This window comes from Radiomyces spectabilis, assembly GCF_025331425.1.
Source record: "Radiomyces spectabilis strain NRRL 2753 chromosome Unknown BYT42scaffold_18, whole genome shotgun sequence".
Lineage (NCBI taxonomy): Eukaryota > Fungi > Mucoromycota > Mucoromycetes > Mucorales > Radiomycetaceae > Radiomyces > Radiomyces spectabilis.
Genome location: NW_026251943.1, coordinates 535070 through 558377, shown reverse-complemented (window position 1 = coordinate 558377; position 23308 = coordinate 535070). Strand labels below are relative to the sequence as shown.

Genomic DNA, 23308 nt, shown 5'->3' with positions numbered 1-23308 from the left:
AAGTTGATGTTGTCTGCAGGCCGTGACAAACCAATGAAAAGTGGGTTCAAATGCAGTGATTTATGTGTAACCTATCCCTTTGTTTTTCACATGCTTTTCATGTTTTTTCTTTTTCAAAAGGAAAGCAAGATTTAACAAGACATTTTGTTTTCTCTTTTGTCTTCACTTTTCACCCTCTTTCCCCCCCTCTTTGATAAAAAAAAAGAAGACCTCATCGCTGGTACTTCCTACCTTAGTCATCCCGTCCGTCCTTATGCGAACAGATTCTCCTTCCATCTCTCAATTGCAACCTCATGGTAAATGAGAAAAAAGAAAAATAACCTTCATTCCCTGAATGGCAGGCACCGTGGCTGTACTAGAATACATTAAAACTGAAAACATAGGTCCACCACAAAACGGCTACAGTGATATGAACAATAGTTTGTTTTCGGATGCAGAGCAGAAACAGCTTCAAACGTTTTTGGATGGCCTGGATAAAGACGACGACATGGATTCTCCACCCAACAACGAAGCTTTTCGACGTCCCTCTCGTCCTCCAAGTGAGTCAACTCATTTCCACCGACGCAAATATACATGGGCTTTTTTGAACCAGTCCGTGTTGTTAGATTCGCCTACCCCTGTTTTGCTATCATCTCCTTTCAATCAAAATGCCACTTACAGTCAACAGCAAATTCGTCCATTACCTGTCACGGATCATACCCATTCAAAAAAGAGACGAACGGGGAGTGACAAATCAAAGCAAGATCAGCGGAAATATCGAGGCATTGAAACCGATGACAACAGCTCACGTCCTCGTAAACTGTCAGGATCAAGTTCGACCTCGTCGGCGACCGATCATTCACGGAATACCAAAGAAGACTCCGCCGTCGCCTCGCGACCAGGGCGAGGGCGTAAACCACCGCATGAATTACTGACGGAAGAGCAAAAAAAAGCGAATCATATTGCATCCGAACAAAAACGGCGTGCTAATATCCGGATCGGGTTTGATCAGCTTGTGGATATTGTTCCATCGCTGAGTCATTGTCATCGCAGCGAATCTTTGATTTTGCAAAAATGTAAGTGATTTGTCATTACCTAATCAGCAAAACTGTCTTAACGGTAGGGTTGCACCGCAGCGGCCGACTATATACGGCAACTCGTCGATACCAAAAATACCTTGCGAGAACGCGTCAGAGAACTTCAAACCGTTCTCGGAGATATGTAAGTCAAATAGTATTGCCCTAATATATTGATTACTAATCCAATCCTTTGTCTTTCTCTTTTATGCTGATTGCTACCTGTAGACCAGATGAAGATGTAAGTGAGAAAAAAAAAAGTCGCCCATTCAAATTCGTGTAGTGTGCGATGAGAGATTTAATGAACGAATGCTTTTTTAGAGCTCCGAAGGTGAACTTGATTACAACTTTTGACTGTTTTTCTGCCATTCGATTTCCCACTATGTCTCCTTCAAGACAAACTACGCGATCTGTATAATGTTCATTTTATTTATAGTACAACAAAGACTGTATATATATAAATTTCTTCCCAAAGAAAAGAAAAAACCGTGTGCGAGACGGCGATACATAATATAAACGGTTCCCGAGTGAACGCAGCAGGAATGACTCTCGCCATACATGGCGTTATAAGCGAAGTTGTAAATGTTTTTTTTGCTGCGTTCATATCTCTGTTCCACATCATTCTGCAAATTTGGCAAGCGAGAATGCCGGGAAACCAATGAGAGGGTTGGTCAAGTTTGGCAGGAGAGACAATCCGCTTTTCCGCCGTCGATTCAACTTTTTATACAGAATTCCCGTCACACCAACTCGATTTCCATTGAAATCGACTAGTCACAACATAAATGTAAAATAAGTACTACTATGCAAACACATAAGCTGAACCAGGACCAAATCAAATTACGATGAGCAGAACATGTGTTTCCTCTTTAAACGAAGGTTGCATTTAAGTTCATCAGTGGGCAGCGACGAAGATACGAGGCAAAAAATATGGATTGTGTGCCAGTGGACCATCCGGTCAATTCGTTCATTATGCGAAAAAAGCTACCATTCAAAACTCGCATTAATTATCGCAAATCAAACACTGTAATCACATAAGGCGTATTCAGTCAATCCCCCTTTAAAATGACTAAAGTCTGTCGCCAAGCGAAAGGGACGGCCGAAATAAAATCAAATAATAGCAAAATTCTTCTGCAGGTCTATGAATGCATGCGAATAACGGTAGTGGAAGAGGCAAAGGAGAAAAGGTGATGTATCATATCTGGAAATTACTATATGTCAGCTTGTTGTGAGCTGATGGCCAAGAGCGAATGATGATAAAGAAAGAAGGAAATAAGAAGAAAAAAAGCGAAAGCTTCACAAGCGCTCTCAATATGCAGAAATGATTAATGCCAAAGTCCCTCGCACCTTATGCTTCATCTCAAAATAACACCTCTGTTGCTTCAAATTTTATGCTGATTTCTCATTACCGTAACACCAGACATATGAGTGTAATAATTGATGGTCAAGAGGAAAAAATTCCGTTTTCAACGGTGGCCTTGAGCAAAACGTTGTGGATAAAATAAATCATTTTTATTAACTTAATCGTAGGTTTTTGGTTGTATTTTACATTTGTATTTCTTCGCTTCTTTTTTTGAGGGGGACGAGAGGGGGCAGCCGGTGCGGGGAGGGTTTTTAATGGATGGGCTTGGTTTCCATTTTTTCGAGACCAGCTTTTTGAGCCATGGCTCGGACGTTGGCATATGGCTTTTTCAGGGAATCAGGAATGCTTTGGACGAAGCGATCGTCGGTCATCCAGTCCAGGCCGTGCTGGAAGATGGTGGCGGCACGATGGTGACCACCTTCAATGGTACCCATGGAAGCATGCAAAGTTGCTCTCTTGCTCGTGCAGACGTAGGCAGCACGATGCAAGATGTTGTTGTCATAGAATACCGTCTGACCAGGTTTCAAGCGTACCTGCAATTGACCGGGCATGTTGTGGCTCTTTGGATCGTTAATGGTCACATCACGCTCTTCAGCCGTTCGTACACGACGGTGCGAATTGGGCACAACGTACAAACACGCGTCCTCATACAAAGCACTACACCACAACACATGCAACAATTAATATCCCAGTAACCCCTGGCAATGTCTTATCACCAACTTACGTGTTCCACTGGGTGCCATAGTGAGGGATGGTGAGCTTTTCCTTTTCTACTTCCTCCGATGTTTCAGCAGGAATAGCGTCACGATGCCATGTCAAGTCAAAGTCGGAATCCTGAGGGTTAATGAGAAGGTTGAACAATTCTACATAAATCCCACATCAATCATTAGCTTTTCTCGATGCTACTGTTGGCCAATCAGTCCCTAATTCTCTCCAATACATTACCCATTTGGAGATCTTCGGGCTTGGTGTGGAGCAGCTGGCATACGGCCGCCATGAGCTTTTCCGAGCCATACCATTGCAAGAAAATGGGTTCTTGCAAGTCAGGATGGATCAAATGCTGCACACCCCAGACGTCGGTACCTTCGGTCCATGGGGGGAACTGTGTGCCTACCAAGCGGCTAAAAGAAAAAAGAAAAGATAAATATAAGCTCAAGGGTCCGCTGCACTGTGAGGAAATAAGGGTCGACTTACCGATACTTCCAATCACCATCTCTTGCCCTCTTCACCACACGGTCACATGCTTCCTTTAACTTTTCAAACTGGTCTTCAGGGATCAGATTGTCAACAATGACATATCCTTGCTCCTTCAAGGCTTGGTCAATAGGCACGTTATTGATATCAGTCAACATGGTTCAACGAAAGAAAGGGTAAAAAAGGGTGGTGGTTGCACATGGGCCGAACGAGCGTCATTTTTATAAGAGACAGTTGAGCCGCGGTGCGCAGATTAAACACCGATGACTTGTTTTTTTTTCTCACGATGAGCTGTTTATATAAGCAAAGAGCGACCGTTGGCACCCGAATGGTATGATGTTTCGAGTTCACTATTGGCAGCAAATCCAGTGGGAAGTTGTTGTGAAGGAATCATATGACATAAAGAAGTATCTCATGATGGAGGTGGAAAAACGAAGACCCGCACATACTGTCATCGTTGGAGTTCATTATTATTGTTCTTGTGTCAATGGACTGCGTGGTATTTGGAAGATCCCTTGTTGTTATTGTTTTTGACAGACGCCCGCTGTATTCCGGGGAAGCGGGGTAAATCTGCAAAAAAATGTGGGGCGGGAAGTCGGGGTTTCCGTTTTTAGTAGAGTATCTTTATTGGCTGCAGCAATGTCTCAAACTGAATGGTGAAGTTTCATTCTGAAAATCACCTCACGCGTTCGATTACAGGGTTCTTTTCTGTAATTTGCGTAATGTTCACGAACTAAAAAAACGCCAATCAGTAAACAGGGTCTTTTTCACTAAACTTACTTGGCAGACAAAGCAGAGTTGAGGAAAGTGCGGATTGAATAAAAGTCAGACATTTGATCAGGTACCAAAATAAACATTGAGAGGATCTTACCGTCAACTGCAACCGCCTTTACAACGGCGCATGTTGGAATATTTCAGGCCGCCCTTCGCCTGATGCGATACTGGCGGTCATTTGGTAAATGTTCTTGCTCGCGACGACATCATGCTTCCACATTGTCTTGCAAGATGCCTCTTTGCAGACCAAGATGGAATGTAGTTCCTCGTTTTCATCGTCACGAACAGGCTGCAGTGTTCTCTCCTGGCTCTTGTTGGCACACCTTTGAACGAGGAAAGTCAGATTTTGGCATTGTGAATGTGTAACACGAACTTACTTTGATGTGTACGCTTCATTTAAAGGTACAACAACGAGCAGACCTTGATGCTCGGCTTTCATCAATACCGAGCGATCCATCTCCGAGATTCCAGGTAAACCACCTCTGACAGGATCCCAGCTGGCACTTCAACGGCAACTAACGGTACTTGGGCGACCTTTGGAAAGTGGCAGAAACCACGATACCCACGGCAGGGGTTCGCTCTATATTATTGGGCGAGTCGATTGGCGTCGGGGTCATGCAATTGTAATTATATCCAGCAAGCTTCCATGCTTGACAGTGATCGAGACCCTATTCCAGTCACATTAGTCAATAATGGAACCCTACATATACTTTCTTGTTCCTGAATTTTACCAGTAAAACCATTCGAACTCGGGCAAAAAAGCTTCGCTCTGGTCTTAAAACGTTTGACAACGTCGTCAGCAAAGATGTACCACCATCAACTTGTCTAGAATAAACCGGAAATTGATTCCTGGGATCTTCCAAGGGATGCAACGGGTAGTAATTAGCGAAGAGCATAGATTCGACGCCAACTTCTCGCACCAAGCTGCCGGCCCGTTTACCTCAGGACGGAAGCGGTGAGCGGCATCTGGGGCAGATGCAGAACTTTTGCCAAGCGGATCTTGACCACCAATCGCATGGTAGCGGCCTTGGAGCCCCTCCGACAACTATTTATCGATGAATGACTCACGATATGCGCCCCAAAAGCTGCGACTGGTAGAGTGTGGATTGTTGTCCACATCGTAGATGCCTTTCAACGGTGTGCTTGTTACAGTGTTGCGCATTTTGTTCGCGTCGTTCTTTTTCTTGCTGTTCTTCTCTTGTGCGCTTCCTTCTATCTTTGTAAGCCATGAGAATGGAGATCACTATGCACAAGCGAATTTAAGGTTGTCTTACTGTTGTGCTGACAATATCGACGGCGTGCGTCTCTAGGTCTTTGTTGGCTACAACTTTGACAAACTTTTATTGTTCTGTTAGTCGTGCTATTTTCTCTTCTAGTATTCAACGTATTACGCACCTTGCCCTTTCATTCTCTTTTTCAACAAGATGATTTCTGGGACAGTCTGATATACTGGATCGCAATGTTTGGATAGGAAAGATTGTAATGATATCAGAATGATTGTGATCAATAGGGCTCAAGTTGATATCTCTCTAAAGATATCCTCAACCGAAAGCGCTTCAATACGCGCATGGACACGCTTTCGAGCAGTGCTTCTCGCCCTATCGGATTCGATTCATTTTCGGTTCTTGTTGATTGGAGGACTAGCAGAGTGAGTTCCAATATCTCCCGTGACTTGTCCCCATGGGTGTAAAGACCAAGATGTTAACGAGGCCGAAAAAGCAGGATCCACGATGAACACTGACAAGTATTCATATAATTCCTGAGTGGCCGTTTCTAAAGGCGAGTTCCGATAAGAGGGATATCCAGAAGATGTATTTCATGTCAAACGAGAGAGGTCGGATTGGTTATGTCCCTGCCGGATATGTAACTGATCAAGTTGGAATGCAACACTGGCATGCTGTAGTATCGGCTGCTGGATGACCGGTGACTGGTACGCATAACAATGTGAGGAGACAAGAACAAAGAAAGAATGAAAATTTTATGCCGGATGCCTGATCGAATGTGTCTTTTATTTTATTTTTCCCATGGATTGACAATTTCGTGGTGATGCTTTGAATAAATTGATGGTTTGTGACCATTGCATGCTGTCAGCCTTTTGGGTTTTTCTTTATAGTTTTCGACGTTTTATCAAGTTTCCGCCAGCTTCGCATCCGGCTGGCAACCTCCGATAATGCTTTGAACAAGCAGTTGTTTATGAGTGGCTCTTGAAAACATCGAAAAACATAGGAACATAAAAGCGCGACGGGTTGAACATTTTTTACTATTATATCAATATCGAACTGTCCTTCTTGGTTTTGTAACTCGAATTAGTAATTGCTTGCCGTCTATTTTCTGGTCCACGTCACTCAACGTCGCAGGATCTGTGATACATTCCAGCACCAGCGTCAGGATAACAAAGAACATGACAGAGTGCAAAAAAGTCAACCATTGCTTACCGGGTCGGGTCGGTTCGGGTCATTCACGTCAGTCAAAGCTGAGCCAGTTCAAATTTTCGCATTGCACTCATCCAGCAGCACAGTGAGTACAACACTTTATTTTGTTACCCGATTTGTATTTTGTCTCATATACAAACGGTTTCTTATGGTATTTTTATTAAACTATGGATGGCAGCTTTATTTCGACATGCAACCACCTGAAATCTGCTTCGTTACGCGACGGCGGACACACAAACCTGACGCGTTACATCAGGACAGCTTAATTTTTTTTAGTCAGCGCGCGCAATTGTCTGTTATTGTTGGTGCTGGAATTGTCAGACGATTTTAACTTGTAGCCTCATGTGAATGTCAGTCCGCTCATTCGATGATTCTGGCAAGAGGCAAGGCACTATTACATGTGAGATATATTCAGAGGGACTTTGCCAAGGGTCTTCGCCAACAGCACCAAAACTGGGAAAAGACATACCGGTTGACTCAGGAGAGCAGGAAGGAACTGACATGGTGGCTTCAACAAGCACGGATCCTCAATGAAATATCAATAACATGGTCAGAACAACCGAAGGAGAGCAAAATAGAGATATGTCGACGCTTCAGACACGGGTTGGGGAGTAGCATCTCTACACGTCGAGACAGCAACATATTGGATACCCAAGAAGAATACCTATCGATCAATGTGAGGGAACTGAAGACCATACTTTTTGCCTACAACTCTACGCAAAAGAGTTCGCAGGGGAGATGATCATTATATACTCAGATAGTATCACAGCCTCCCCATTGCTGCAAGAACTCACATTGAGGATTCAAGAAGTGATCGCCTCATATCAGCTTCACGTCCTCTACCAACACGTCCCAGGGATTCAGCATATCAAAGCCGACAAACTGAGGCGACAAAAGAAGCCCCTTCACGAGTGGGAACTCCCTCGGGGATTTTTCACGAAGATTCAAGACATGTGGGGTCCCCTCAAACTGGACGCTTTTGCGACGAGAGCGAATACACAGTTACGCAGATTTTGAAGCCTACATCCAGATCCACAAGCGGAAGCCAAGAACGCATGGAAACAACAATGAATAAAGACAGGCCTTTGTCTCCATCCACCTTGGAAACTAATGCCGAAGGTGCTCCGGAAGTTGAAAACAGACAGAGTGAAGACCGTCGTCCTGATTACATCCGATAATGCTTCGCCGTCAGGTTCTGGCTGCCAGTTGCCCCCATGCGACCTCTACCACAGCTCGACGTCCTGGGCCTGATTGTGGTCTCTCTCTTTGATCTCATTGACCCGCAACTTGTGGTACCGAATTCTCTATTTGAAACTGCCTTGTCGCACCTTCCTTCACCGAGTGCTTCCAGACGTCCATCTTACAGGCCAGTGCCCCATCTGCACGATTTTGATCGACACTCTCATTCACTTTATATACCAATGTCCCTCTAAACGAGTCGTTTGGGAAAGTGTATGGCCTGATCTACTGCTCCTCCCAGTCACTGAAACACAGATTCTCAAGGCTCTTTATGAGCTCGATTTTCCTAGGATCCTCCAAACTGTAAGAGTGTTATAATCATTGAGGCCATCCTTCACGGGATTTGGTCGGCTCACTGGGCCTTTATCTTCCGTCACAAAACCTTCAACCCTGGCGAGGTAATCAACCGCATCCATAAGTTGATCACTCGACGAATCGCTGAATTACAGCTACCTTTCTCTTAAAGTAGTTTTTCTTCGCCTCATTCCCTCCACATCCCCTTAGGACGTGGTTACGAATAAAAACTCGTCGCAAATTTTGCGCGCCTTAAAAAACTCTTACCCTACGGACGATACCCTCGAATGTCATCTGACTGGCAACGTTATATTTCAGATGACCCTTGGGGAGAACTGTGGTCGCCTTTCAGTTAGAGATTGGGAGTGAAACAGATGCTGTCCATTATTTTGTTGACAGTGAGATTATTTATATGCTGAATTCTAAAAGTGGTGAGGGCATTGAAAAAAGCACCAGAACTAAGGCATGACAGAAAACACTGACTGGTAAGAATGCTTGAGAGAATACATCGACAACGTCATCGGCCTCCGATATCCTTACCAGAAATTGTCATTCCAAATTTACGAACAGAGCCACTAGGTGGTCCTGTAATCTTTGTGCAGAGGGCGAAAGGTGGAAATTGTAAATTTCAGAGACAGAAAACGAGCGGGATTGCTGGACCACCTTGGCACCGGACCGAGAAGTCTTTAAGAGCGAAAGAGACCAGAACGGGATCGTCGATAAACTCACATAACCATACGACGACAGCCGGGTAGGCCCAAAGCTCCTGATCGAGCACTAGATATACTTAACGTTTATCTCAAATCGAAGGGTGGTCAGAAACGCACAGAGAATTGATGAGATCACAAAATGTCAAAAAAATCTAACATCAAGGAATACTTCTGTTATGTGTACGAAATTGGATGAGGAGAATAAAAGGTAGTAAGAGACTAAAGTGAATTATAATTCTGTTTTATTCAAAGAAGAAGAATATCGGTCTATATATATGCGATTGGTCTATTTAGGCGAATAATTAAAGTATGCACGCGAAGTGCAAAGAGCGGAAGATTGAAATTCAGAAAGTGAACAAACAAAACGAGAAAGGCAAAAAGGGCAAAATGGCGAAAAAGGTAAAAGGGGAAAAACGAGAAAAAGGGGAACAGGAAAAATTCAGGCACCGACGGACCGCAAACCGCAGGATGAGAATTTTCTCAACACATTCTGGGAGGGCGATCAAGCTTGTCCCAGGCTTCTTCATTCTTCGAAGTTCTCAAAGAACTGGAATCGTGAGCTATGGCTGCTGAATTGCCATTCGCTGATCTTCCCAACGGCTCGATTCCGCCTAGGTTTTCGACTTCGTTTCGCACCTCGCGGATTCTGCTTCAGAATCCGTTTGTCCATTGTGCAAAGTAGGTCTCGTCCATAGGCCTTGTAGCTGTCCCGGAGGTCATCTTTAAGTTTATCCATTTCTGCTTTAGCCTTTATGTGGACACCATTATCCTCGACTTCTTGTAGCTTTTGAGGCTCCAGATGAAGATGTTCGTTGGTCAAGAGAGGGAAAAGTGTGCAGGAGTTCATGGGATGCTTGAGAGTTAACATGATAGCGAAGTAGTGGCGAAATAGAACGGTATAGTAACGAAATGGGTATTCAACATTGGGGGTTGTATATGCGTAATTGATTTCCGTGAGTGGTACCTTTGTGGATCGTTCCATCGAGGTGATGCAGTTTGTACATTGCATGAGGGTGTATTCCGTGGATTAAATATGGACCTACCTGAATTATAGGGGACTTTCCTCTAAGGCTAAGTTCTAATGCATTGAATTATATTGGAGAGTACCGTGAGGGAAAGTTGAAAGTACGTAGATATCTGGTGAAAAAGATCCTGAACCGGTGGTCATTGATCCTCTAATTTGCCAGACCACGAGAATATCAGAGCATTTTGGGAAGTCTTTCCACATGATCACCGATGCCGATTCAAAACGGGGGGTGCTGGCGACTTCTTTTTTGAAGAGGAATCTTCTTTTAAATCGAGAATATGGTTCTCTTTCATTATATGATATCATTCGGTGATTGCTTGGTGGGGTTATGCAACAAGGCCATTAGGAAAGTCATGGTGAATGATGGGAGCGGGCGGTGGTTGAAAGTTCAACGACATTTTTGATTCATGCAGAAAATAAAGGTCGCATGACCGTTATTGCTTCACCGCGATTTTCTCAGTCAAAGTAGTCGCTTCATATGAAGATCATCGATAAAATACACCAAGCCCAACGGGAAGACAGATTTTTCTGGTCTTTTGAGTACTTTCCACCCAAGACATCGGTGGTAATGTAAAGAAAAGACGCGAACCACAACATGACCGCTGATCATTTCGGTAATTCCAGGGCTTACATAATCTGTACGAGCGTATAGAACGAATGCAGACTTTGGGGCCTGAATTTATTGATGTGACATGGGGTGCCGGTGGTTCCACCGCCGAACTGACAGTGGATATTGTGACGACAGCTCAATCGGTGTATGGACTGGAAACCATGATGCACTTGACATGTACCAATATGTCACTGGACAAGATTGACACGGCACTCAAGGTAAAACGCCTTTTTTTTTTTCATAATCACCAATATTCTGAATTAGAGCTGCATATTATGTATTTTATTTTTCGTCGCCGTTAATTTTCGCCTGTGTTCGGTCTACGGTAGGCAGCGAAAGAGGGTGGGTGTCGAAATATCTTGGCACTTCGGGGCGATCCACCCAAAGATCGGTCTCCCGGGGCACGAGGCGAGGATGCTCTTGAACATGCAGAGGATTTGGTTCGGTATATTCGAAAGAGCTATGGTGATTATTTTTGTATTGCTGTAGCGGGTCATCCTGAAGGACATCCCGATAACCCGGATAGACAAGACGATTTACGTCGTCTTCGTGATAAAGTGAACGCTGGCGCTGACTTTGTCATTACGCAACTTTTCTTTGATCCCTGCTTTTACATCGATTTTGTCAAGCGTTGCCGCGAGATTGGAATTGATTGCCCTATTTTGCCTGGCATTTTTCCCATCCAGAATTATCACGGCCTGCAGCGGATTGTCGCTCTCAACCAAAATCATGTGCCGCAACGGATATGGGATGCTTTAGAACCCATCAAAAACGACGATTACCTCGTCAAGGAATATGGTGTTGATCTGGCCGTTCGTTTTATCGAGGAGCTCAGAGAAACAGGGATACCAGGCTTCCATATTTTTACCTTTAACCTTGAAAAAAGTTCCCGTCTTATTCTTGAAAAGCTGCGCCTCGTACCACTTCTCGAAGAAAGAGGTACCTCTTTCTGGAAATCCGTAAGTCCGTTTGCGCTCACATCATTGCATGATCCCGGCTCACTCACTGTTCTTTCACATGTCAGAACCGCCCTCACCAAGTATGCGATAATGCGGCGCACCACAATGTTTGGATGAATAAGATACAGCATTACAGACAAATTGAATCGTGGGACGAGTTTCCAAACGGACGATGGGGAAACGCTTCTTCCGCTGCTTTTGGTGAACAGGAAAGCGGCTGGGGGGTAAGTTTAAAGTATTCTCCGGAACAATGTCGCATGTGGTGGGGAGAACCGTATCGAATCGATGATGTGGCCGTTCTATTTGCTCGGTACTGTCAAGGGTCGCTTCACATGACACCGTGGAGTCAAGAATCATTGGCCGCCGAAAGTGATACCATTCGTCAACGGTTAGCCGCTCTGAACTTGCTGGGCTACTTGACCATCAACTCCCAACCTGCGGTCAATGGAGCGAAAAGTGACGATCCGCGCTACGGCTGGGGCCCCAAAGACGGCTATGTGTATCAAAAAGCGTACCTAGAGTTCTTCGTATCTCCGTCCATGCTGGATAAACTGATTGATAAAATCAAAATGTCCCCATCCTCTTTCACATATTATGCCGTCAATCAACAGGTACGGTTCATCGGGTATTCAGGAGACTTTTCTCTATCCTTTCGTGAGTATTGATTAACCGCTTGTTTGGATGGCAGGGAGATTGGCGAAGGAACACAAAGACAGAGACACCGAATGTGGTGACGTGGGGAATCTTTCCCGGGAAAGAAGTGATCCAACCGACCATGGTGGATGCAACAGCCTTTGATACATGGAAAGATGAAGCATTTGCATTATGGCACGAATGGGCTCAGATTTACGACCGTCAGAGCGCTTCGTATCAACTACTGAATACTATCGGTAACGAATGGTATTTGATGAACATTGTTCACAATGATTTTCCCAACACCAAAGGCATTTGGGATTTGTTTGATTTTGAAATCGATGGTATCATAGCGCAAAAGTTGCATGAACTAAAAGAGGAACACCTTTTGTAATCGCATGGATCTGCAGCAACAGCGAAATTTTTATTTTTAAATTTCAAGTGGGTTTTCCAGGTGGGATCAACGAATCATGACAAGGCAGTGTCTAGTGTTCTAGGCGAGGTTAATAAACATGACGGGAGGAACAAGGTTTTTGTTTTATTTTTAGGTGCATTTTGGGGTGATGTCGTTGCCAACGGGTTCAATAGCCAATGGTATACGGATAGGAGGTTGCGTGGGAAGGTTGTTTGGGTTGATTGGATACTTTAGTTCGAAAACCAGGGTGAAATCCCAGTCAGTCGGTTTGTAGCGAGCAAAGAAATGGCAGTTGGGCAATTTCCAATGAGCTGTATAGATTTGATTTTGGATCCCCGCAGGATAGGGATCGGTATTCAAGTTGGAGAGTCCCGAAATATTAAAACTTGTGGACGGTGTCTGTCGCTGCTGCCAGTGAAATGTAGCGTCCATAGAACTTGGATAGAGGGCGTTTATCGGCGGGTTTACTATGGAAATGAGACTGGTTTCAGTGCGTCTTAATTTTCGCAGAAGCATGTGGATGATCGATTACTTGTCTGAGCTCCAATGATTGTGTATTGAATGGCCAACACTTGTCGGTTGACCACCTTTTGATTTGGTGTAGGTTGGTTGATCACAATGACATCCACTGCGGCCGTCGCTGCCCACCAACCGATAAAGTAACAAAGCCCGATAATCCAATACCTCATGATGTTTGGAAAACGACTTCTTTTAAAAAAATTAAGGTGCAAGATAATACAGTAAGCGAACAGAGAACCAAAAGAAAGGGGAAATAAAGAGACAAAATACAGATAAGAGGAAGAAAAAAAAAAGGTTAGTTTCAGGAACAGGAAAGGAGAACTAAAAAAAAAAAATCAAAGTGGGAAAGAGTAAGATGGTATGAAGCATGATGCTTTTTTTTTATAGGTGGCATAGATCTAAAAAAACAAATTGCAGCGAAACGATGAGTGTCGCTCGCTCCTGAACCCCGATCTCTAAAATGGCACGTTCGCTTCCAGCAAACATAGCATGGCAATCGTTTCACCAAAATAGGTATTTTCCTGCATCTGGTTCATGTCCTGCAGAATTTGCTGAAGTTGGGTTGTCCAACCTAGCACCCAAAACAGAAAACTGACGGGAGCCACAAAAGCCATATCCGTGTAATCCACATAACAATGTCCGTGAAGATTGTATCCGGCTTTTACACCACAATCGCCTCCTCCTCCTCCTCCGCGGGCCAATTGCGCTGCAAAGAAATGCGCTTGCGTTTCCAAAATAGGACGAAGACGTTCATCACGTGTCAGCATATAATAATGACCAAGGCGCCACGGAACACGACACGAATTCCAGTTGTAATCGCCGTCATGCTCACTTTCCAACACCTCGCCACGCGCAGGATAATATAATCGTGACTGAGGATCCAATTTCAAAAAGTCGGCAATAAGACCCGTCTGAGGATTCATTTGCAATTGACCGCTTGTCGTATTGACAATGGCCGAAATCACATTCGCCCACAGTTGTTGACGTTCTACATCGTCCTGTCAACCACAGAAAACAAGAGTTAAAAAAAGTCCATAACTGCATTGATACCACTGTTGATGTACGGAGAGTCCTCATTTTTACCTGATAAAAGATCAAATAACCACTCAAGATAAAATCGGAAGGTCGGGTCAAGAGAAAAGCATCATCACCGGGATCGGCCCAGTCACCGATGAGGGGCATATACGTTTCGTGATGAATACAGTGTTCCCAAATGGAAGCCGCCAGAGCAATGGCTGCAGCTTTATAATCGATTTCCCCGTTCGGACCACCTCGACCCCAAACCCTTGCGGCTAAAAATAACGCAGTGGCAATGTCCACATCGCCATCGGTGGCACAATTCTCGCCGCCTTCATCCCCGGGAACGAATTCACCTGAACGAGTAGACTTTTGCTGCCACCTAACCGTCATCGAAGGGTACCATTGGTCATTCGATTTTCCAGATACAAGTGTTTTTGGGGATACTTACTGCATCAATCCTTTACGGTTTCTGAATCGCATAAAGTATCGGTAGAGACCATCAAAATCCATCTGATTACGCTTCAATACAGAAATCAACATGCCATAGCCTTGTTGCACAAACCCAAAAATTCAAAGATTTAATGATGAGCTCATTTGGCGAAACGAAAAACAAAAAAGACCAATCATGCCCAATTCAAGCCAACCCAACTTACCATGAGCCTCGGAACAGGTCATTTCGGGCAGATTCTCGCTGGGTTCTTTGTAGTAGACGTAAAAGCCGTCTTGATAGGCGCGCAGATACCTGTGAACGATCAATTGGGTGAGTTTTTGTAGGTCTATCCATGCTAAAGATGGAATTGAAAAGACGCTGAAAGGAACAATGGGATTTACTTTTGTCTCCATGTTGAGTAGGTAGCTTCCACCATGTTGTGTATATCAAAGCAATAGGCAAAAACACCAAGTGCAGGAAATTAAAGACAAAGAAAAAGAAAGGAAAACAAGCGAAAGAAGAGAAAGCTTGGCGGAAGTGAAAAAGGAAAAACCAAATGCGCGTAGAATAAAGTGCCGCACATTTCTCGTCGGCCCCTGAAAATATGCTCAGTTCCACCGGCTAAACGCCTTCCGATCAGTGTCTGCCAGCTCACATATTGTACCTGCCCTCGTCAATGGTAAATACAGCGCCTTATTCCGCTCTTGCATACAGTATGTCATAGGCCAACATCTGAACAGCAGACACCTAGTAAGCACGCCACTAACAATGTTCAGTGCGCCAAGATAGAGGCAAGCATGGATGCTCGAACCAATAATCGCCGAGTAAGGAAGACACGTTTTCTTTTCTCAAATGGTACTTTTTGGAATAAAAACGAGCTTATGGGTGCCCGTTCTATTATTTACTTTAAACAGTGATATTTACCATTGAACAAAATCACGATTCATTTTCAATATCAATCAATATTGCACAATATCACTTTGCTGTTCGTACTGTATAACGATCTTATTTGAAGACTCAACAGATAAGCTACCATCGAATACACCAAATTTATTATTGTCTCAAAGATTAGGTAATAAGAACTCAAACAGAGGATCGTTCATACTGGACTGTATCCATTGAAAAAAACGGGTCGATTTCCTGTGTCGGTTGTATTCCGTCGACCGTTGACGAGTACACCAAGTAGACCGGTTATTCGGATGATGTGGGTCATTGGGGCGGACCTAGGGTTCATCGTGACGAGATAAAAGCTGGTAGTCCGGTGAGTGAATGGCCCATCCTGATTGAACGACTTCGTCTGCACTGCGACCCTTTGTCTCGGGCAGGATGCGCAACGCGATTAACCACAAAACGACCAACATGGATGCAAACAGATAAAACACCTGGCCTTGCCCAATGAGGCTGGCAAGGCCCAAAAATCCGGCACCTACAGTGAAGTTGGAGATCATGTTGCTCGCGAGGGCAATCGAACCGGCAGTGGAAGCCGCCGAAGTACCGACAATTTCAGGGATCATGAGGAATGGAATTGGACCCAAGCCAATGGCGAAAGCCGCCACAAACCCAATGATGGCCACAGCCGATAATCGATCGAATCCATGTTGCATACTCCAGCCCAATAAACCGGACATGAAAGCCATCAAGGCCGTCGACCACAAGAATAGAGTGCGACGACCTGCACGATCCATCAGGTACGCAGAGACAAGTGTCATCACAAGGTTGACCACGGAAATATACACGGTAATCACACTGGAAGATTCAGGAACCACCGCTGACATGATGGAAGTCGAGTAGAAAATCACGGCATTGATACCGGATAACTGCTGAGCCAGTTGCAATAGTAGCAAGATACACAATGGGCGACGATACTGAGGTCCGGTCAAGAACTTCCAAATATTCACTTTCTGCACATGGGATACTTCCACGACACGATGAGAAGCCGACGATGCTGGGGTCTCCTCAACCGAGTCTCGATCGCTGTCGGTCTCGGCGGCCCATTCGCGACGCCACAAGCTGATTTCTTCCTCCACTTTCTCTATGGGCGGACCTCGTAGGCGCAACAAGGAGGCCTTGGCACGACTCCATCCGCCCGGTTGCGACGCAAGATGACGAGGAGAGTCCACGCAGAAAGGCAGTAAGATCAGCTGAGCGGCGGCCAGAAGCACGCCCATACCTAGGATCCATCGCCATGAAGCCAACGTGGACCACTGCATGCCGATGACTTGGGACACCAAGATGCCTATGACGATTGCCAGTTGATTCAGACTGCCAAAGAACCCTCGGCTAGCTTTGGGAACGCACTCTGCAATGTACGCCGGAACCACCACCGTTACGATACCACTGCCGACGCCTGCAATGAATCGTCCTAGCATCAGCACTTGGGCGCTCGCAGCCAAGGTCATAATGGCCGAGCCCAGTCCCAGCAAAATGCTGGTCCCGAATAACGTCAGCCTTCGACCATAGTGATCATTGAAATAAGACGCCGATAAAGCGCCCAAAAGACCTCCTGCCGTAAGCATGGAAACCACCAATGAATATTGCGCGTCTGCCATTGGCAAACAATCGGGCAAGTCTCTCTTGACAGCGTCCACGAAGCCGGGCTTATTGCGACATTGCGTGATGATGGATTGAGGGGTATTCAGTTCGCCATTATGATATCCATACTGGAAAGCGGCCTTTTTTTTTCAAAGGGGAATCATCAGCCCATGGTATTTTTGTATACGTTATACCTGTCACAATAGATAAAGTCAACGTACCAGAGTGATAGTAAAAACGACAAACAGTAGATAAGGGGTTAAACGATGTTCAACCATGATGGATTAGGTCAATGGCCAAGAGCAGCCCAACCGCCTTTTTTCTCAGAGAATATCCACTATCAAGTTTCCTTATTCGGACTATGGCAACAAATGATCCAGTTGCATTCACCTTTCGCTGCTTAAAATATAAAGAGATCCACACAATGATCCTCATCTTACTGCAAATAAACAAGCAGGCGCATAAACAAATCTTTATGTCCTGTGCACCACATTTTCTAGATCAATCATAAAAAGACAAAAGCGAATTTATTACACTTCTGCATGATGCCGTGATAAAGTACGCAAAGTCTTGTCGAGATACATGGGCAATCACTGACATCAAACTATTTGATCAAGAACAGCGTTGTTTGTGTGGCGCACCAGTGGGCACAAAAATCATGAATAGACATTTCCCGTCCTTTTTCCCAATTTTTCGTTTTTCGTAATTTTAATCATGCTCATTAACGTCGCGGTCACCATTGACACAATTTGTCCGTGGTAAGAACGAATGCTTACCATGATACAGTCAGCGGAGTACTGATTTTCCGCTAGGTGTTTTATCGGCAAACGTCGTCTTGAAAAGGCCATTCGACATTTCACCCGGTCTCACCCCAACGTGCAGTTTGACGTGACCTGGCATCCGTTCCAATTGGATTCCACAATGACCAAGCTAGGTCGATCCAAATTAGAGCATTACCGTCGTAAATTTGGACCTGAGAAATCGTTGGAGATTCAAAAAATTATGGAGGAAGTTGGCCGACAAGAAAAGATTCAGTTTTCTTACAATGGCGATATCGGCAATACCTTTGACTCTCACCGGCTCATTTACTGGGCTCGGTCCTTGGGCAAGCAGAACGAAATCGTGGAAGAACTTTTCAAACTGTATTTTGAAGAGGAGAAAAATTTGGGTGTCCTGGATACCTTGGTGATGGCCGCTCGGCGTGCGGGCATCGACACTCAAAAGGTTTGAAAGGGGAAAAACAAGGCATCCTAAATCCACTGTTTCATGCTCAGCATCATTCTATTACTTGTTTCTCTATATTTATAGGCGACAGACTATCTAAACAGCGATGAAAATGTGGATATTATCCAGGATCTGCTGCTAGACACCCAGAAAGATAATTTTCAAGGTGTACCTAATATCAAGATCGCAGACAAGTACACACTCGTAGGAGCCGAAGAACCATTCACAATACTGGCTTTGTTTGAAAAGGTAGTGGCGAGCTCAGTGGTATAATCATGCTTCTTCTCTTTCTACCAAGATGCCCACGTCTTATGGAACATATCCGCATACGACCTAAGTTCTGAAGAACAATCGCTTTCTGCTTGTTTTGCCAGAGCCGATGGTAACTTTTTGAATAAAACACAGAATTGAGCACTTATTTCCTCTTTTTGTTTTTTTCTGTCATATTATGCCGCTTACCTCTTTCTGCAAGTATTGGATTCGATTCTTATGACTGGGATGGGTACTGGCGAATTGCGGTACGGACGCTCCACCGGCCGATTCCATTCGTCTCCAGACGTTGATGGCTTCATTGGGATCAAAACATGCTTGCGCCATTAGTTGCAGTCCAATAGCATCGGCTTCCGTCTCGCATTTGCGTGAAAATGGCATCATCATTAAAAATTCTGTGGTGAAGCGGTTAAAGAACACCGACGTATCGATGCCGAGTAGTAGCAGCCTGATTCGGATCACGTAAAGAAGTTTGGCAAAACTTAATTTTTCTGCACTGTGTCGTGCCAACTGATGCGAGATTTCGTGGCCGAGCACCGCCGCCATACCATCGTCATTTTGTACGATCGGCAAAATCCCCGTAAACACAAACACCTTGCCACCCGGGAGAACAAATGCACTAATATCGAGGATGGAATGAGTGGCCACTCCTCTGCAAACGGGCCTATGGCTCCAAAACTTACTTTCGCTCTGGTGAATTGATCACATGGAATTCCCATTGCATATCTTTCATACCCGACACCTGGACAAGTCGCCGTCCTACACGGGCCACAAACGCAGTGTAAGGGTGATTATGAGGCAGTATGCGATGACCATACGTATGCATGACTTCATTATAAGCTTGTTTGGCCATGGCTGTATCAAAATGAATTGAGTACTGTGTATTAATGGTGATCGGACGGTATACAATGGCCTACCTTCTTCTAATCGAGGGCTGACATCGACAAAACGCCATCGCCCACTGATGGGTACTTTTTCAAGATGAGCGACATAGTAACCGCCAAACATGACGGTACCTGTCACTGTAAATACCCACATGCGTTTGGACTTGTAGAATGGGGTGTACGATTTGAAGCGACGGTATTCATTGCTGGACTGGGGCGGTCGATAAACAGACGGTGGTTGACTGGCAAACGAGCGTGTCGAGGGGAGGAGACGGCAGGGCGAAATGAGACGTCGACAAAGTCCTAGCCGATTAATAGCCAAAGTGTTCATTGGACAAGTCTGAAGGAATGAATGGGACAATTGATGTGTCGCTTTGGAAAATGACGCTTCTAGAAAATTGCAAGTCAGACAAGCCATGACAGCATCATCTTTATCCACAGAAAATGATAGAATATTTTTAATTAACTCTTTGTAGAATAGTCAAGAAAAAGCTCATACACTTCTTTCACACAAGGATATTTTATTTCATGAAAGTATGCATGTAAAAAATAAAAGTAGAAGAGAAAAGAAGGACGGGATCATGATAAAACGTTTTCCTTCCTTAAAAAAAAAAAACCTCACACCCGCAATCTCGGTCCTAACCAATCTACTTCTCGGCTCAAGGGCTGCGACTGCGACTACGAGAACTGGCACTGCTTCTGCTTCTGCTTCTGCTTCGACTTGAGCTGCTGTAACTGACACTGCCACGACGTCGACGACGGTCAATACTGGGACTGCGGCTAATGCTGCGACCACGACGACGTCCACGGCGGTCGGGAGTCGGACTGCGGCTTCGAGAACTGACGCTGCTGGAACTGAGACTACGGCGACGACCACGATGACGGTCTACACTAGGACTTCGACTTCGGCTTCGACTGCTTGAACTGAGGCTACGACGACGTCGTCCTCGACGCTCATCATCTGGACTGCGGCTACGGCTTCGACTTGAGCCACTAGAACTCACGCTGCGACGACGACGGCTATATCGTTCGGGACTGGCACTGGGACGACGTCGACCACGACGATTAGGACTGGGACTGCGGCGATGACGTTCTCTTTCCAGGGATCTTCTGCGCTTTCTCATTTCTTTCTCTATACGTAATCGTTCCTTTTCACGTTGTTCGGCACGTACACGTTGGGCTTCCATTTTAGCGGCTCGACTTGCTAATCTCTCTTGTTTCTTCTGTTCTTGTAATTCTCGATCAAAAGCCGCTCCTTCGACATATTCGGTTTCTTTGATTCCCAACGCCTTCATCATGGCCTTGTTTTCAACTTCTTTTGCAGCATTCAGTTGATGGGTCTCATGCTCTGCCAATCTAAGTTTCGGAATTGAGTATGGAGCCTCAGGATGTTCGGGCATCTGTCTGCTTACTTTTTCACATCGCGTTGTACACTGTCCATGTCGGCTGAAAGACGTTCACGCAGTTCTTCCACTTGCTTTCGAATCTCTTCGAGGGGCACACTATGATAATTGACCATAAGTACAATGGGTTCGAGAAAAGGATAGAGTGAGCAAATGACTTACTCTTCGTCTTCGAGCTTGATCTGGAGTTCCATACATTTCACTTCTATATTGCGTTTACGATCATGAAGCAAGATATCTTTGTTGGGTGCTTTGGCTGCAGGAATGACTTTCAAGTCGTCGTAAGAAGCCATCTTATTCCGATCGGTGGGAGGGGGTCTGACATAGGATAAATTGCGCACGACATACCCGTTGGTTCCTAAGTTTTAAACAAATCAATTTACGAGGATCACTCTTTCTCTACCATTTCAAGAATTTACCTGAACCACGAGGTGTCGTCAAACCAATGCCGTTATACATTGTAGTCTGAAAGAGAAAAGGACAAAAAGTGACCAGCCCACTTGTCGCTGCCACACCCGTTTTTTTTTGCAGAAACTTTCACTAAATTTCATCGACGATTTGTGACGTTTCGATGCCCACCATGGCGGAAATTGAATTAATTAACCAATCAAAGAAGATCAAAAATCACTTCGGAACGGATCAGCTCGTTGTTCGATTTGATTTTTTTTTCCACCATAAAAGTACATGATTTGCAGCCTGTGAAGTCAAAGAGGTCAAGAAAGGTTCTAATTTTGGGTGTGTAATTGTGTTCATGGAAAATAACAAAAATCCCGGTTTGACCAATGCAAGGTTTTTGCACATAAGCGCTTATTTCTGTTAACCATTTTTGTGGCTTTATTTGAAGCTACGCATAGAATAAGCATACATTGAAAATATTGTGGTCTGCTCTCAAAGGGTTCTGTATTCTTCTTGCAGGTGCTCAAGCCTTTTTTGGTATGGCAATTGAACAAGTTTCATTTCAAAGTGCACTAGATATGAACGATTTCCATCCTCTCGAAGGACCGTATCCGTTCAGATCAATTTGCACGGTTTCAATAAGAGACGGCACAAGTGGAAAAAGTTATGGATTACATATAATTTGGCAGATGGCCTAAGAGCGATTTGATTGAAACATCTCTTTTTTAAAATTTTGGGTTACATCGAGTGGTGAATGTAGGCCGAATCACATTGCATTTTTTATACCTTGGTACGATCTTACAATGTAATCCGGAGAAACGGAAGACTGCATAAACCCACATTCAAGAGCAAGATCGTATCATAAATGCTCTGTCTATTCCAATATCCGCAATCAGTTACAAGCCCAGTCTGTTGACAGTGAATCTGCTCGAAATACAATTTGGATTTTTGCGACATATTCACAAGTGAATCTCGCAAGATACACGCTCACGGCAAGAAAGATAACATCAGTGTATTGATTGTTAAAGGGCTATTAATGAAACCAAAAACGGCACTCAATCAAAATGTTCGTTACGTCGATCTTCCATGTGGTAGTACAGATTTTCAAATATACAGTCCCATCATTTTGAGATGATCAAGGATCAAACGTGAACCTACTGTATACCAAGAATGGTACAAGCTTGCAAGGTTCGCCATCTCTTTTGTTTCAAGTGGAGGCAATCAAGAGGTATTCTGGGAATGGCTATTATTGCAAGGTCCATAAACCTCTCATTGTCATTGTTACATTTGTTATGACACCTACCATAAACAGACTGTGAAAAAAAGGTAAGCTTGTCATACAAACTGTACACACAGACACTCTAATTGCGCGCATATAATAGCGATCTATCTGTGGCAGCGAACCAATGTAATTCTATCAAAGCAATCATGAAGAGTTTCCATGATTCCGACGGGTGCAAAACATGAACTATATCTCCGTGTCAAATTGAAAAAAACAGGAAAGAATGAGTTGCATTTTCCTGCTCAAAAGGTTACTGAGAAATATCAAAATGTCTCCTATTCTGCGTTTAAGCTTGTTCTCCAAGGAAAGCGAAAAGCTTTTTCCACGATATTGAGGTTTCTTGAATAACGTGCGTGGATAACTCGAATGAGTTTCGGCGCCTGAAATATGACTTGGCATCCGTGCTATGATATAGGCACGGCGTTGATAAAAAGAACAAGCAAAATTAGCTGCTCCACACGATAGCAAATCGCATACAATATCATTCTCGTTGCATCACGCTGTTTTCCATCATTGTGCTTCTCTACGAAAAGAACCCAAAGAAACGGAAGAGCAATGGCTCTATCATTTCAATCCATTCAAAGATTGCTCTTCAGACGAGCTTAGGTGTGCATCATTTGTGGGGCAAATCATGACGATACGAATA

The 23308-nt window shown here is 44.4% G+C and overlaps 11 protein-coding genes across 11 annotated transcripts; 3 read left to right on the top strand and 8 right to left on the bottom strand.

Annotated features, from left to right (window-relative positions):
• Nucleotides 1-83: 83 nt before the first annotated feature.
• BYT42DRAFT_161910 (uncharacterized protein) lies at nt 84-1195 on the top strand. The gene is made up of 2 exons (XM_051562329.1): nt 84-296; nt 384-1195. The coding sequence occupies exons 1-2, from the start codon at nt 254-256 to the stop codon at nt 1061-1063; spliced, it is 723 nt and encodes a 240-aa protein (XP_051418487.1). The 5' UTR covers nt 84-253; the 3' UTR covers nt 1064-1195.
• Nucleotides 1196-2550: 1355 nt separating this feature from the next.
• Nucleotides 2551-3797, bottom strand: BYT42DRAFT_589710 (uncharacterized protein). The gene is made up of 4 exons (XM_051570411.1): nt 3610-3797; nt 3361-3536; nt 3140-3278; nt 2551-3072 (listed from the first exon to the last, which is right to left on the bottom strand). The coding sequence occupies exons 1-4, from the start codon at nt 3765-3767 to the stop codon at nt 2667-2669; spliced, it is 879 nt and encodes a 292-aa protein (XP_051418486.1). The 5' UTR covers nt 3768-3797; the 3' UTR covers nt 2551-2666.
• A 701-nt stretch (nt 3798-4498) lies between these two features.
• BYT42DRAFT_618754 (uncharacterized protein) lies at nt 4499-5400 on the bottom strand (the record flags this gene model as incomplete). Its single annotated transcript, XM_051572328.1, has 5 exons — nt 4499-4706; nt 4761-4865; nt 4909-5051; nt 5115-5208; nt 5324-5400. The coding sequence occupies 5 exons, from the start codon at nt 5398-5400 to the stop codon at nt 4499-4501; spliced, it is 627 nt and encodes a 208-aa protein (XP_051418485.1).
• A 3922-nt stretch (nt 5401-9322) lies between these two features.
• On the bottom strand, nt 9323-10202 carry BYT42DRAFT_589705 (uncharacterized protein). The gene has a single exon (XM_051570410.1). The coding sequence runs from the start codon at nt 10065-10067 to the stop codon at nt 9582-9584; it is 486 nt and encodes a 161-aa protein (XP_051418484.1). The 5' UTR covers nt 10068-10202; the 3' UTR covers nt 9323-9581.
• A 323-nt stretch (nt 10203-10525) lies between these two features.
• BYT42DRAFT_541119 (methylenetetrahydrofolate reductase-domain-containing protein) lies at nt 10526-12681 on the top strand (the record flags this gene model as incomplete). The annotated part of the gene is made up of 5 exons (XM_051565553.1): nt 10526-10650; nt 10710-10913; nt 11025-11658; nt 11736-12265; nt 12343-12681. Exons 1-5 carry the CDS (start codon nt 10564-10566, stop codon nt 12679-12681), a joined length of 1794 nt encoding a protein of 597 aa, XP_051418483.1. The 5' UTR covers nt 10526-10563.
• A 150-nt stretch (nt 12682-12831) lies between these two features.
• BYT42DRAFT_550235 (uncharacterized protein) lies at nt 12832-13391 on the bottom strand (the record flags this gene model as incomplete). The annotated part of the gene is made up of 2 exons (XM_051566121.1): nt 12832-13169; nt 13235-13391. The coding sequence occupies 2 exons, from the start codon at nt 13389-13391 to the stop codon at nt 12832-12834; spliced, it is 495 nt and encodes a 164-aa protein (XP_051418482.1).
• A 285-nt stretch (nt 13392-13676) lies between these two features.
• BYT42DRAFT_618750 (Six-hairpin glycosidase-like protein) lies at nt 13677-15107 on the bottom strand (the record flags this gene model as incomplete). Its single annotated transcript, XM_051572327.1, has 5 exons — nt 13677-14219; nt 14305-14620; nt 14690-14789; nt 14895-14983; nt 15073-15107. 5 exons carry the CDS (start codon nt 15105-15107, stop codon nt 13677-13679), a joined length of 1083 nt encoding a protein of 360 aa, XP_051418481.1.
• A 787-nt stretch (nt 15108-15894) lies between these two features.
• BYT42DRAFT_596103 (general substrate transporter) lies at nt 15895-17220 on the bottom strand (the record flags this gene model as incomplete). Its single annotated transcript, XM_051570913.1, has 1 exon — nt 15895-17220. The coding sequence occupies one exon, from the start codon at nt 17218-17220 to the stop codon at nt 15895-15897; it is 1326 nt and encodes a 441-aa protein (XP_051418480.1).
• Nucleotides 17221-17917: 697 nt separating this feature from the next.
• Nucleotides 17918-18700, top strand: BYT42DRAFT_505907 (DSBA-like thioredoxin domain-containing protein; the record flags this gene model as incomplete). Its single annotated transcript, XM_051565058.1, has 3 exons — nt 17918-17961; nt 18016-18427; nt 18512-18700. The coding sequence occupies 3 exons, from the start codon at nt 17918-17920 to the stop codon at nt 18698-18700; spliced, it is 645 nt and encodes a 214-aa protein (XP_051418479.1).
• A 168-nt stretch (nt 18701-18868) lies between these two features.
• Nucleotides 18869-19550, bottom strand: BYT42DRAFT_505834 (peptidase M48; the record flags this gene model as incomplete). Its single annotated transcript, XM_051565055.1, has 2 exons — nt 18869-19316; nt 19381-19550. 2 exons carry the CDS (start codon nt 19548-19550, stop codon nt 18869-18871), a joined length of 618 nt encoding a protein of 205 aa, XP_051418478.1.
• A 690-nt stretch (nt 19551-20240) lies between these two features.
• Nucleotides 20241-21443, bottom strand: BYT42DRAFT_550230 (uncharacterized protein; the record flags this gene model as incomplete). The annotated part of the gene is made up of 4 exons (XM_051566120.1): nt 20241-20937; nt 20994-21083; nt 21147-21342; nt 21404-21443. The coding sequence occupies 4 exons, from the start codon at nt 21441-21443 to the stop codon at nt 20241-20243; spliced, it is 1023 nt and encodes a 340-aa protein (XP_051418477.1).
• Nucleotides 21444-23308: the final 1865 nt, after the last annotated feature.

Bases quoted from the DNA above. Each gene is read 5' to 3' on its own strand.
- BYT42DRAFT_161910 (XM_051562329.1), top strand. From the start codon at position 254: ATGCGAACAGATTCTCCTTCCATCTCTCAATTGCAACCTCATG. The intron at 297-383 runs GTAAATGAGAAA...CTGAAAACATAG, and splicing joins CTCTCAATTGCAACCTCATG to GTCCACCACAAAACGGCTAC.
- BYT42DRAFT_589710 (XM_051570411.1), bottom strand. From the start codon at position 3,767: ATGTTGACTGATATCAATAACGTGCCTATTGACCAAGCCTTGAAGGAG. The intron at 3,537-3,609 runs GTAAGTCGACCC...TTTTTCTTTTAG, and splicing joins GATGGTGATTGGAAGTATCG to CCGCTTGGTAGGCACACAGT. The intron at 3,073-3,139 runs GTAAGTTGGTGA...GTTGTGGTGTAG, and splicing joins TATGGCACCCAGTGGAACAC to TGCTTTGTATGAGGACGCGT.
- BYT42DRAFT_589705 (XM_051570410.1), bottom strand. From the start codon at position 10,067: ATGCAATGTACAAACTGCATCACCTCGATGGAACGATCCACAAAGGTA.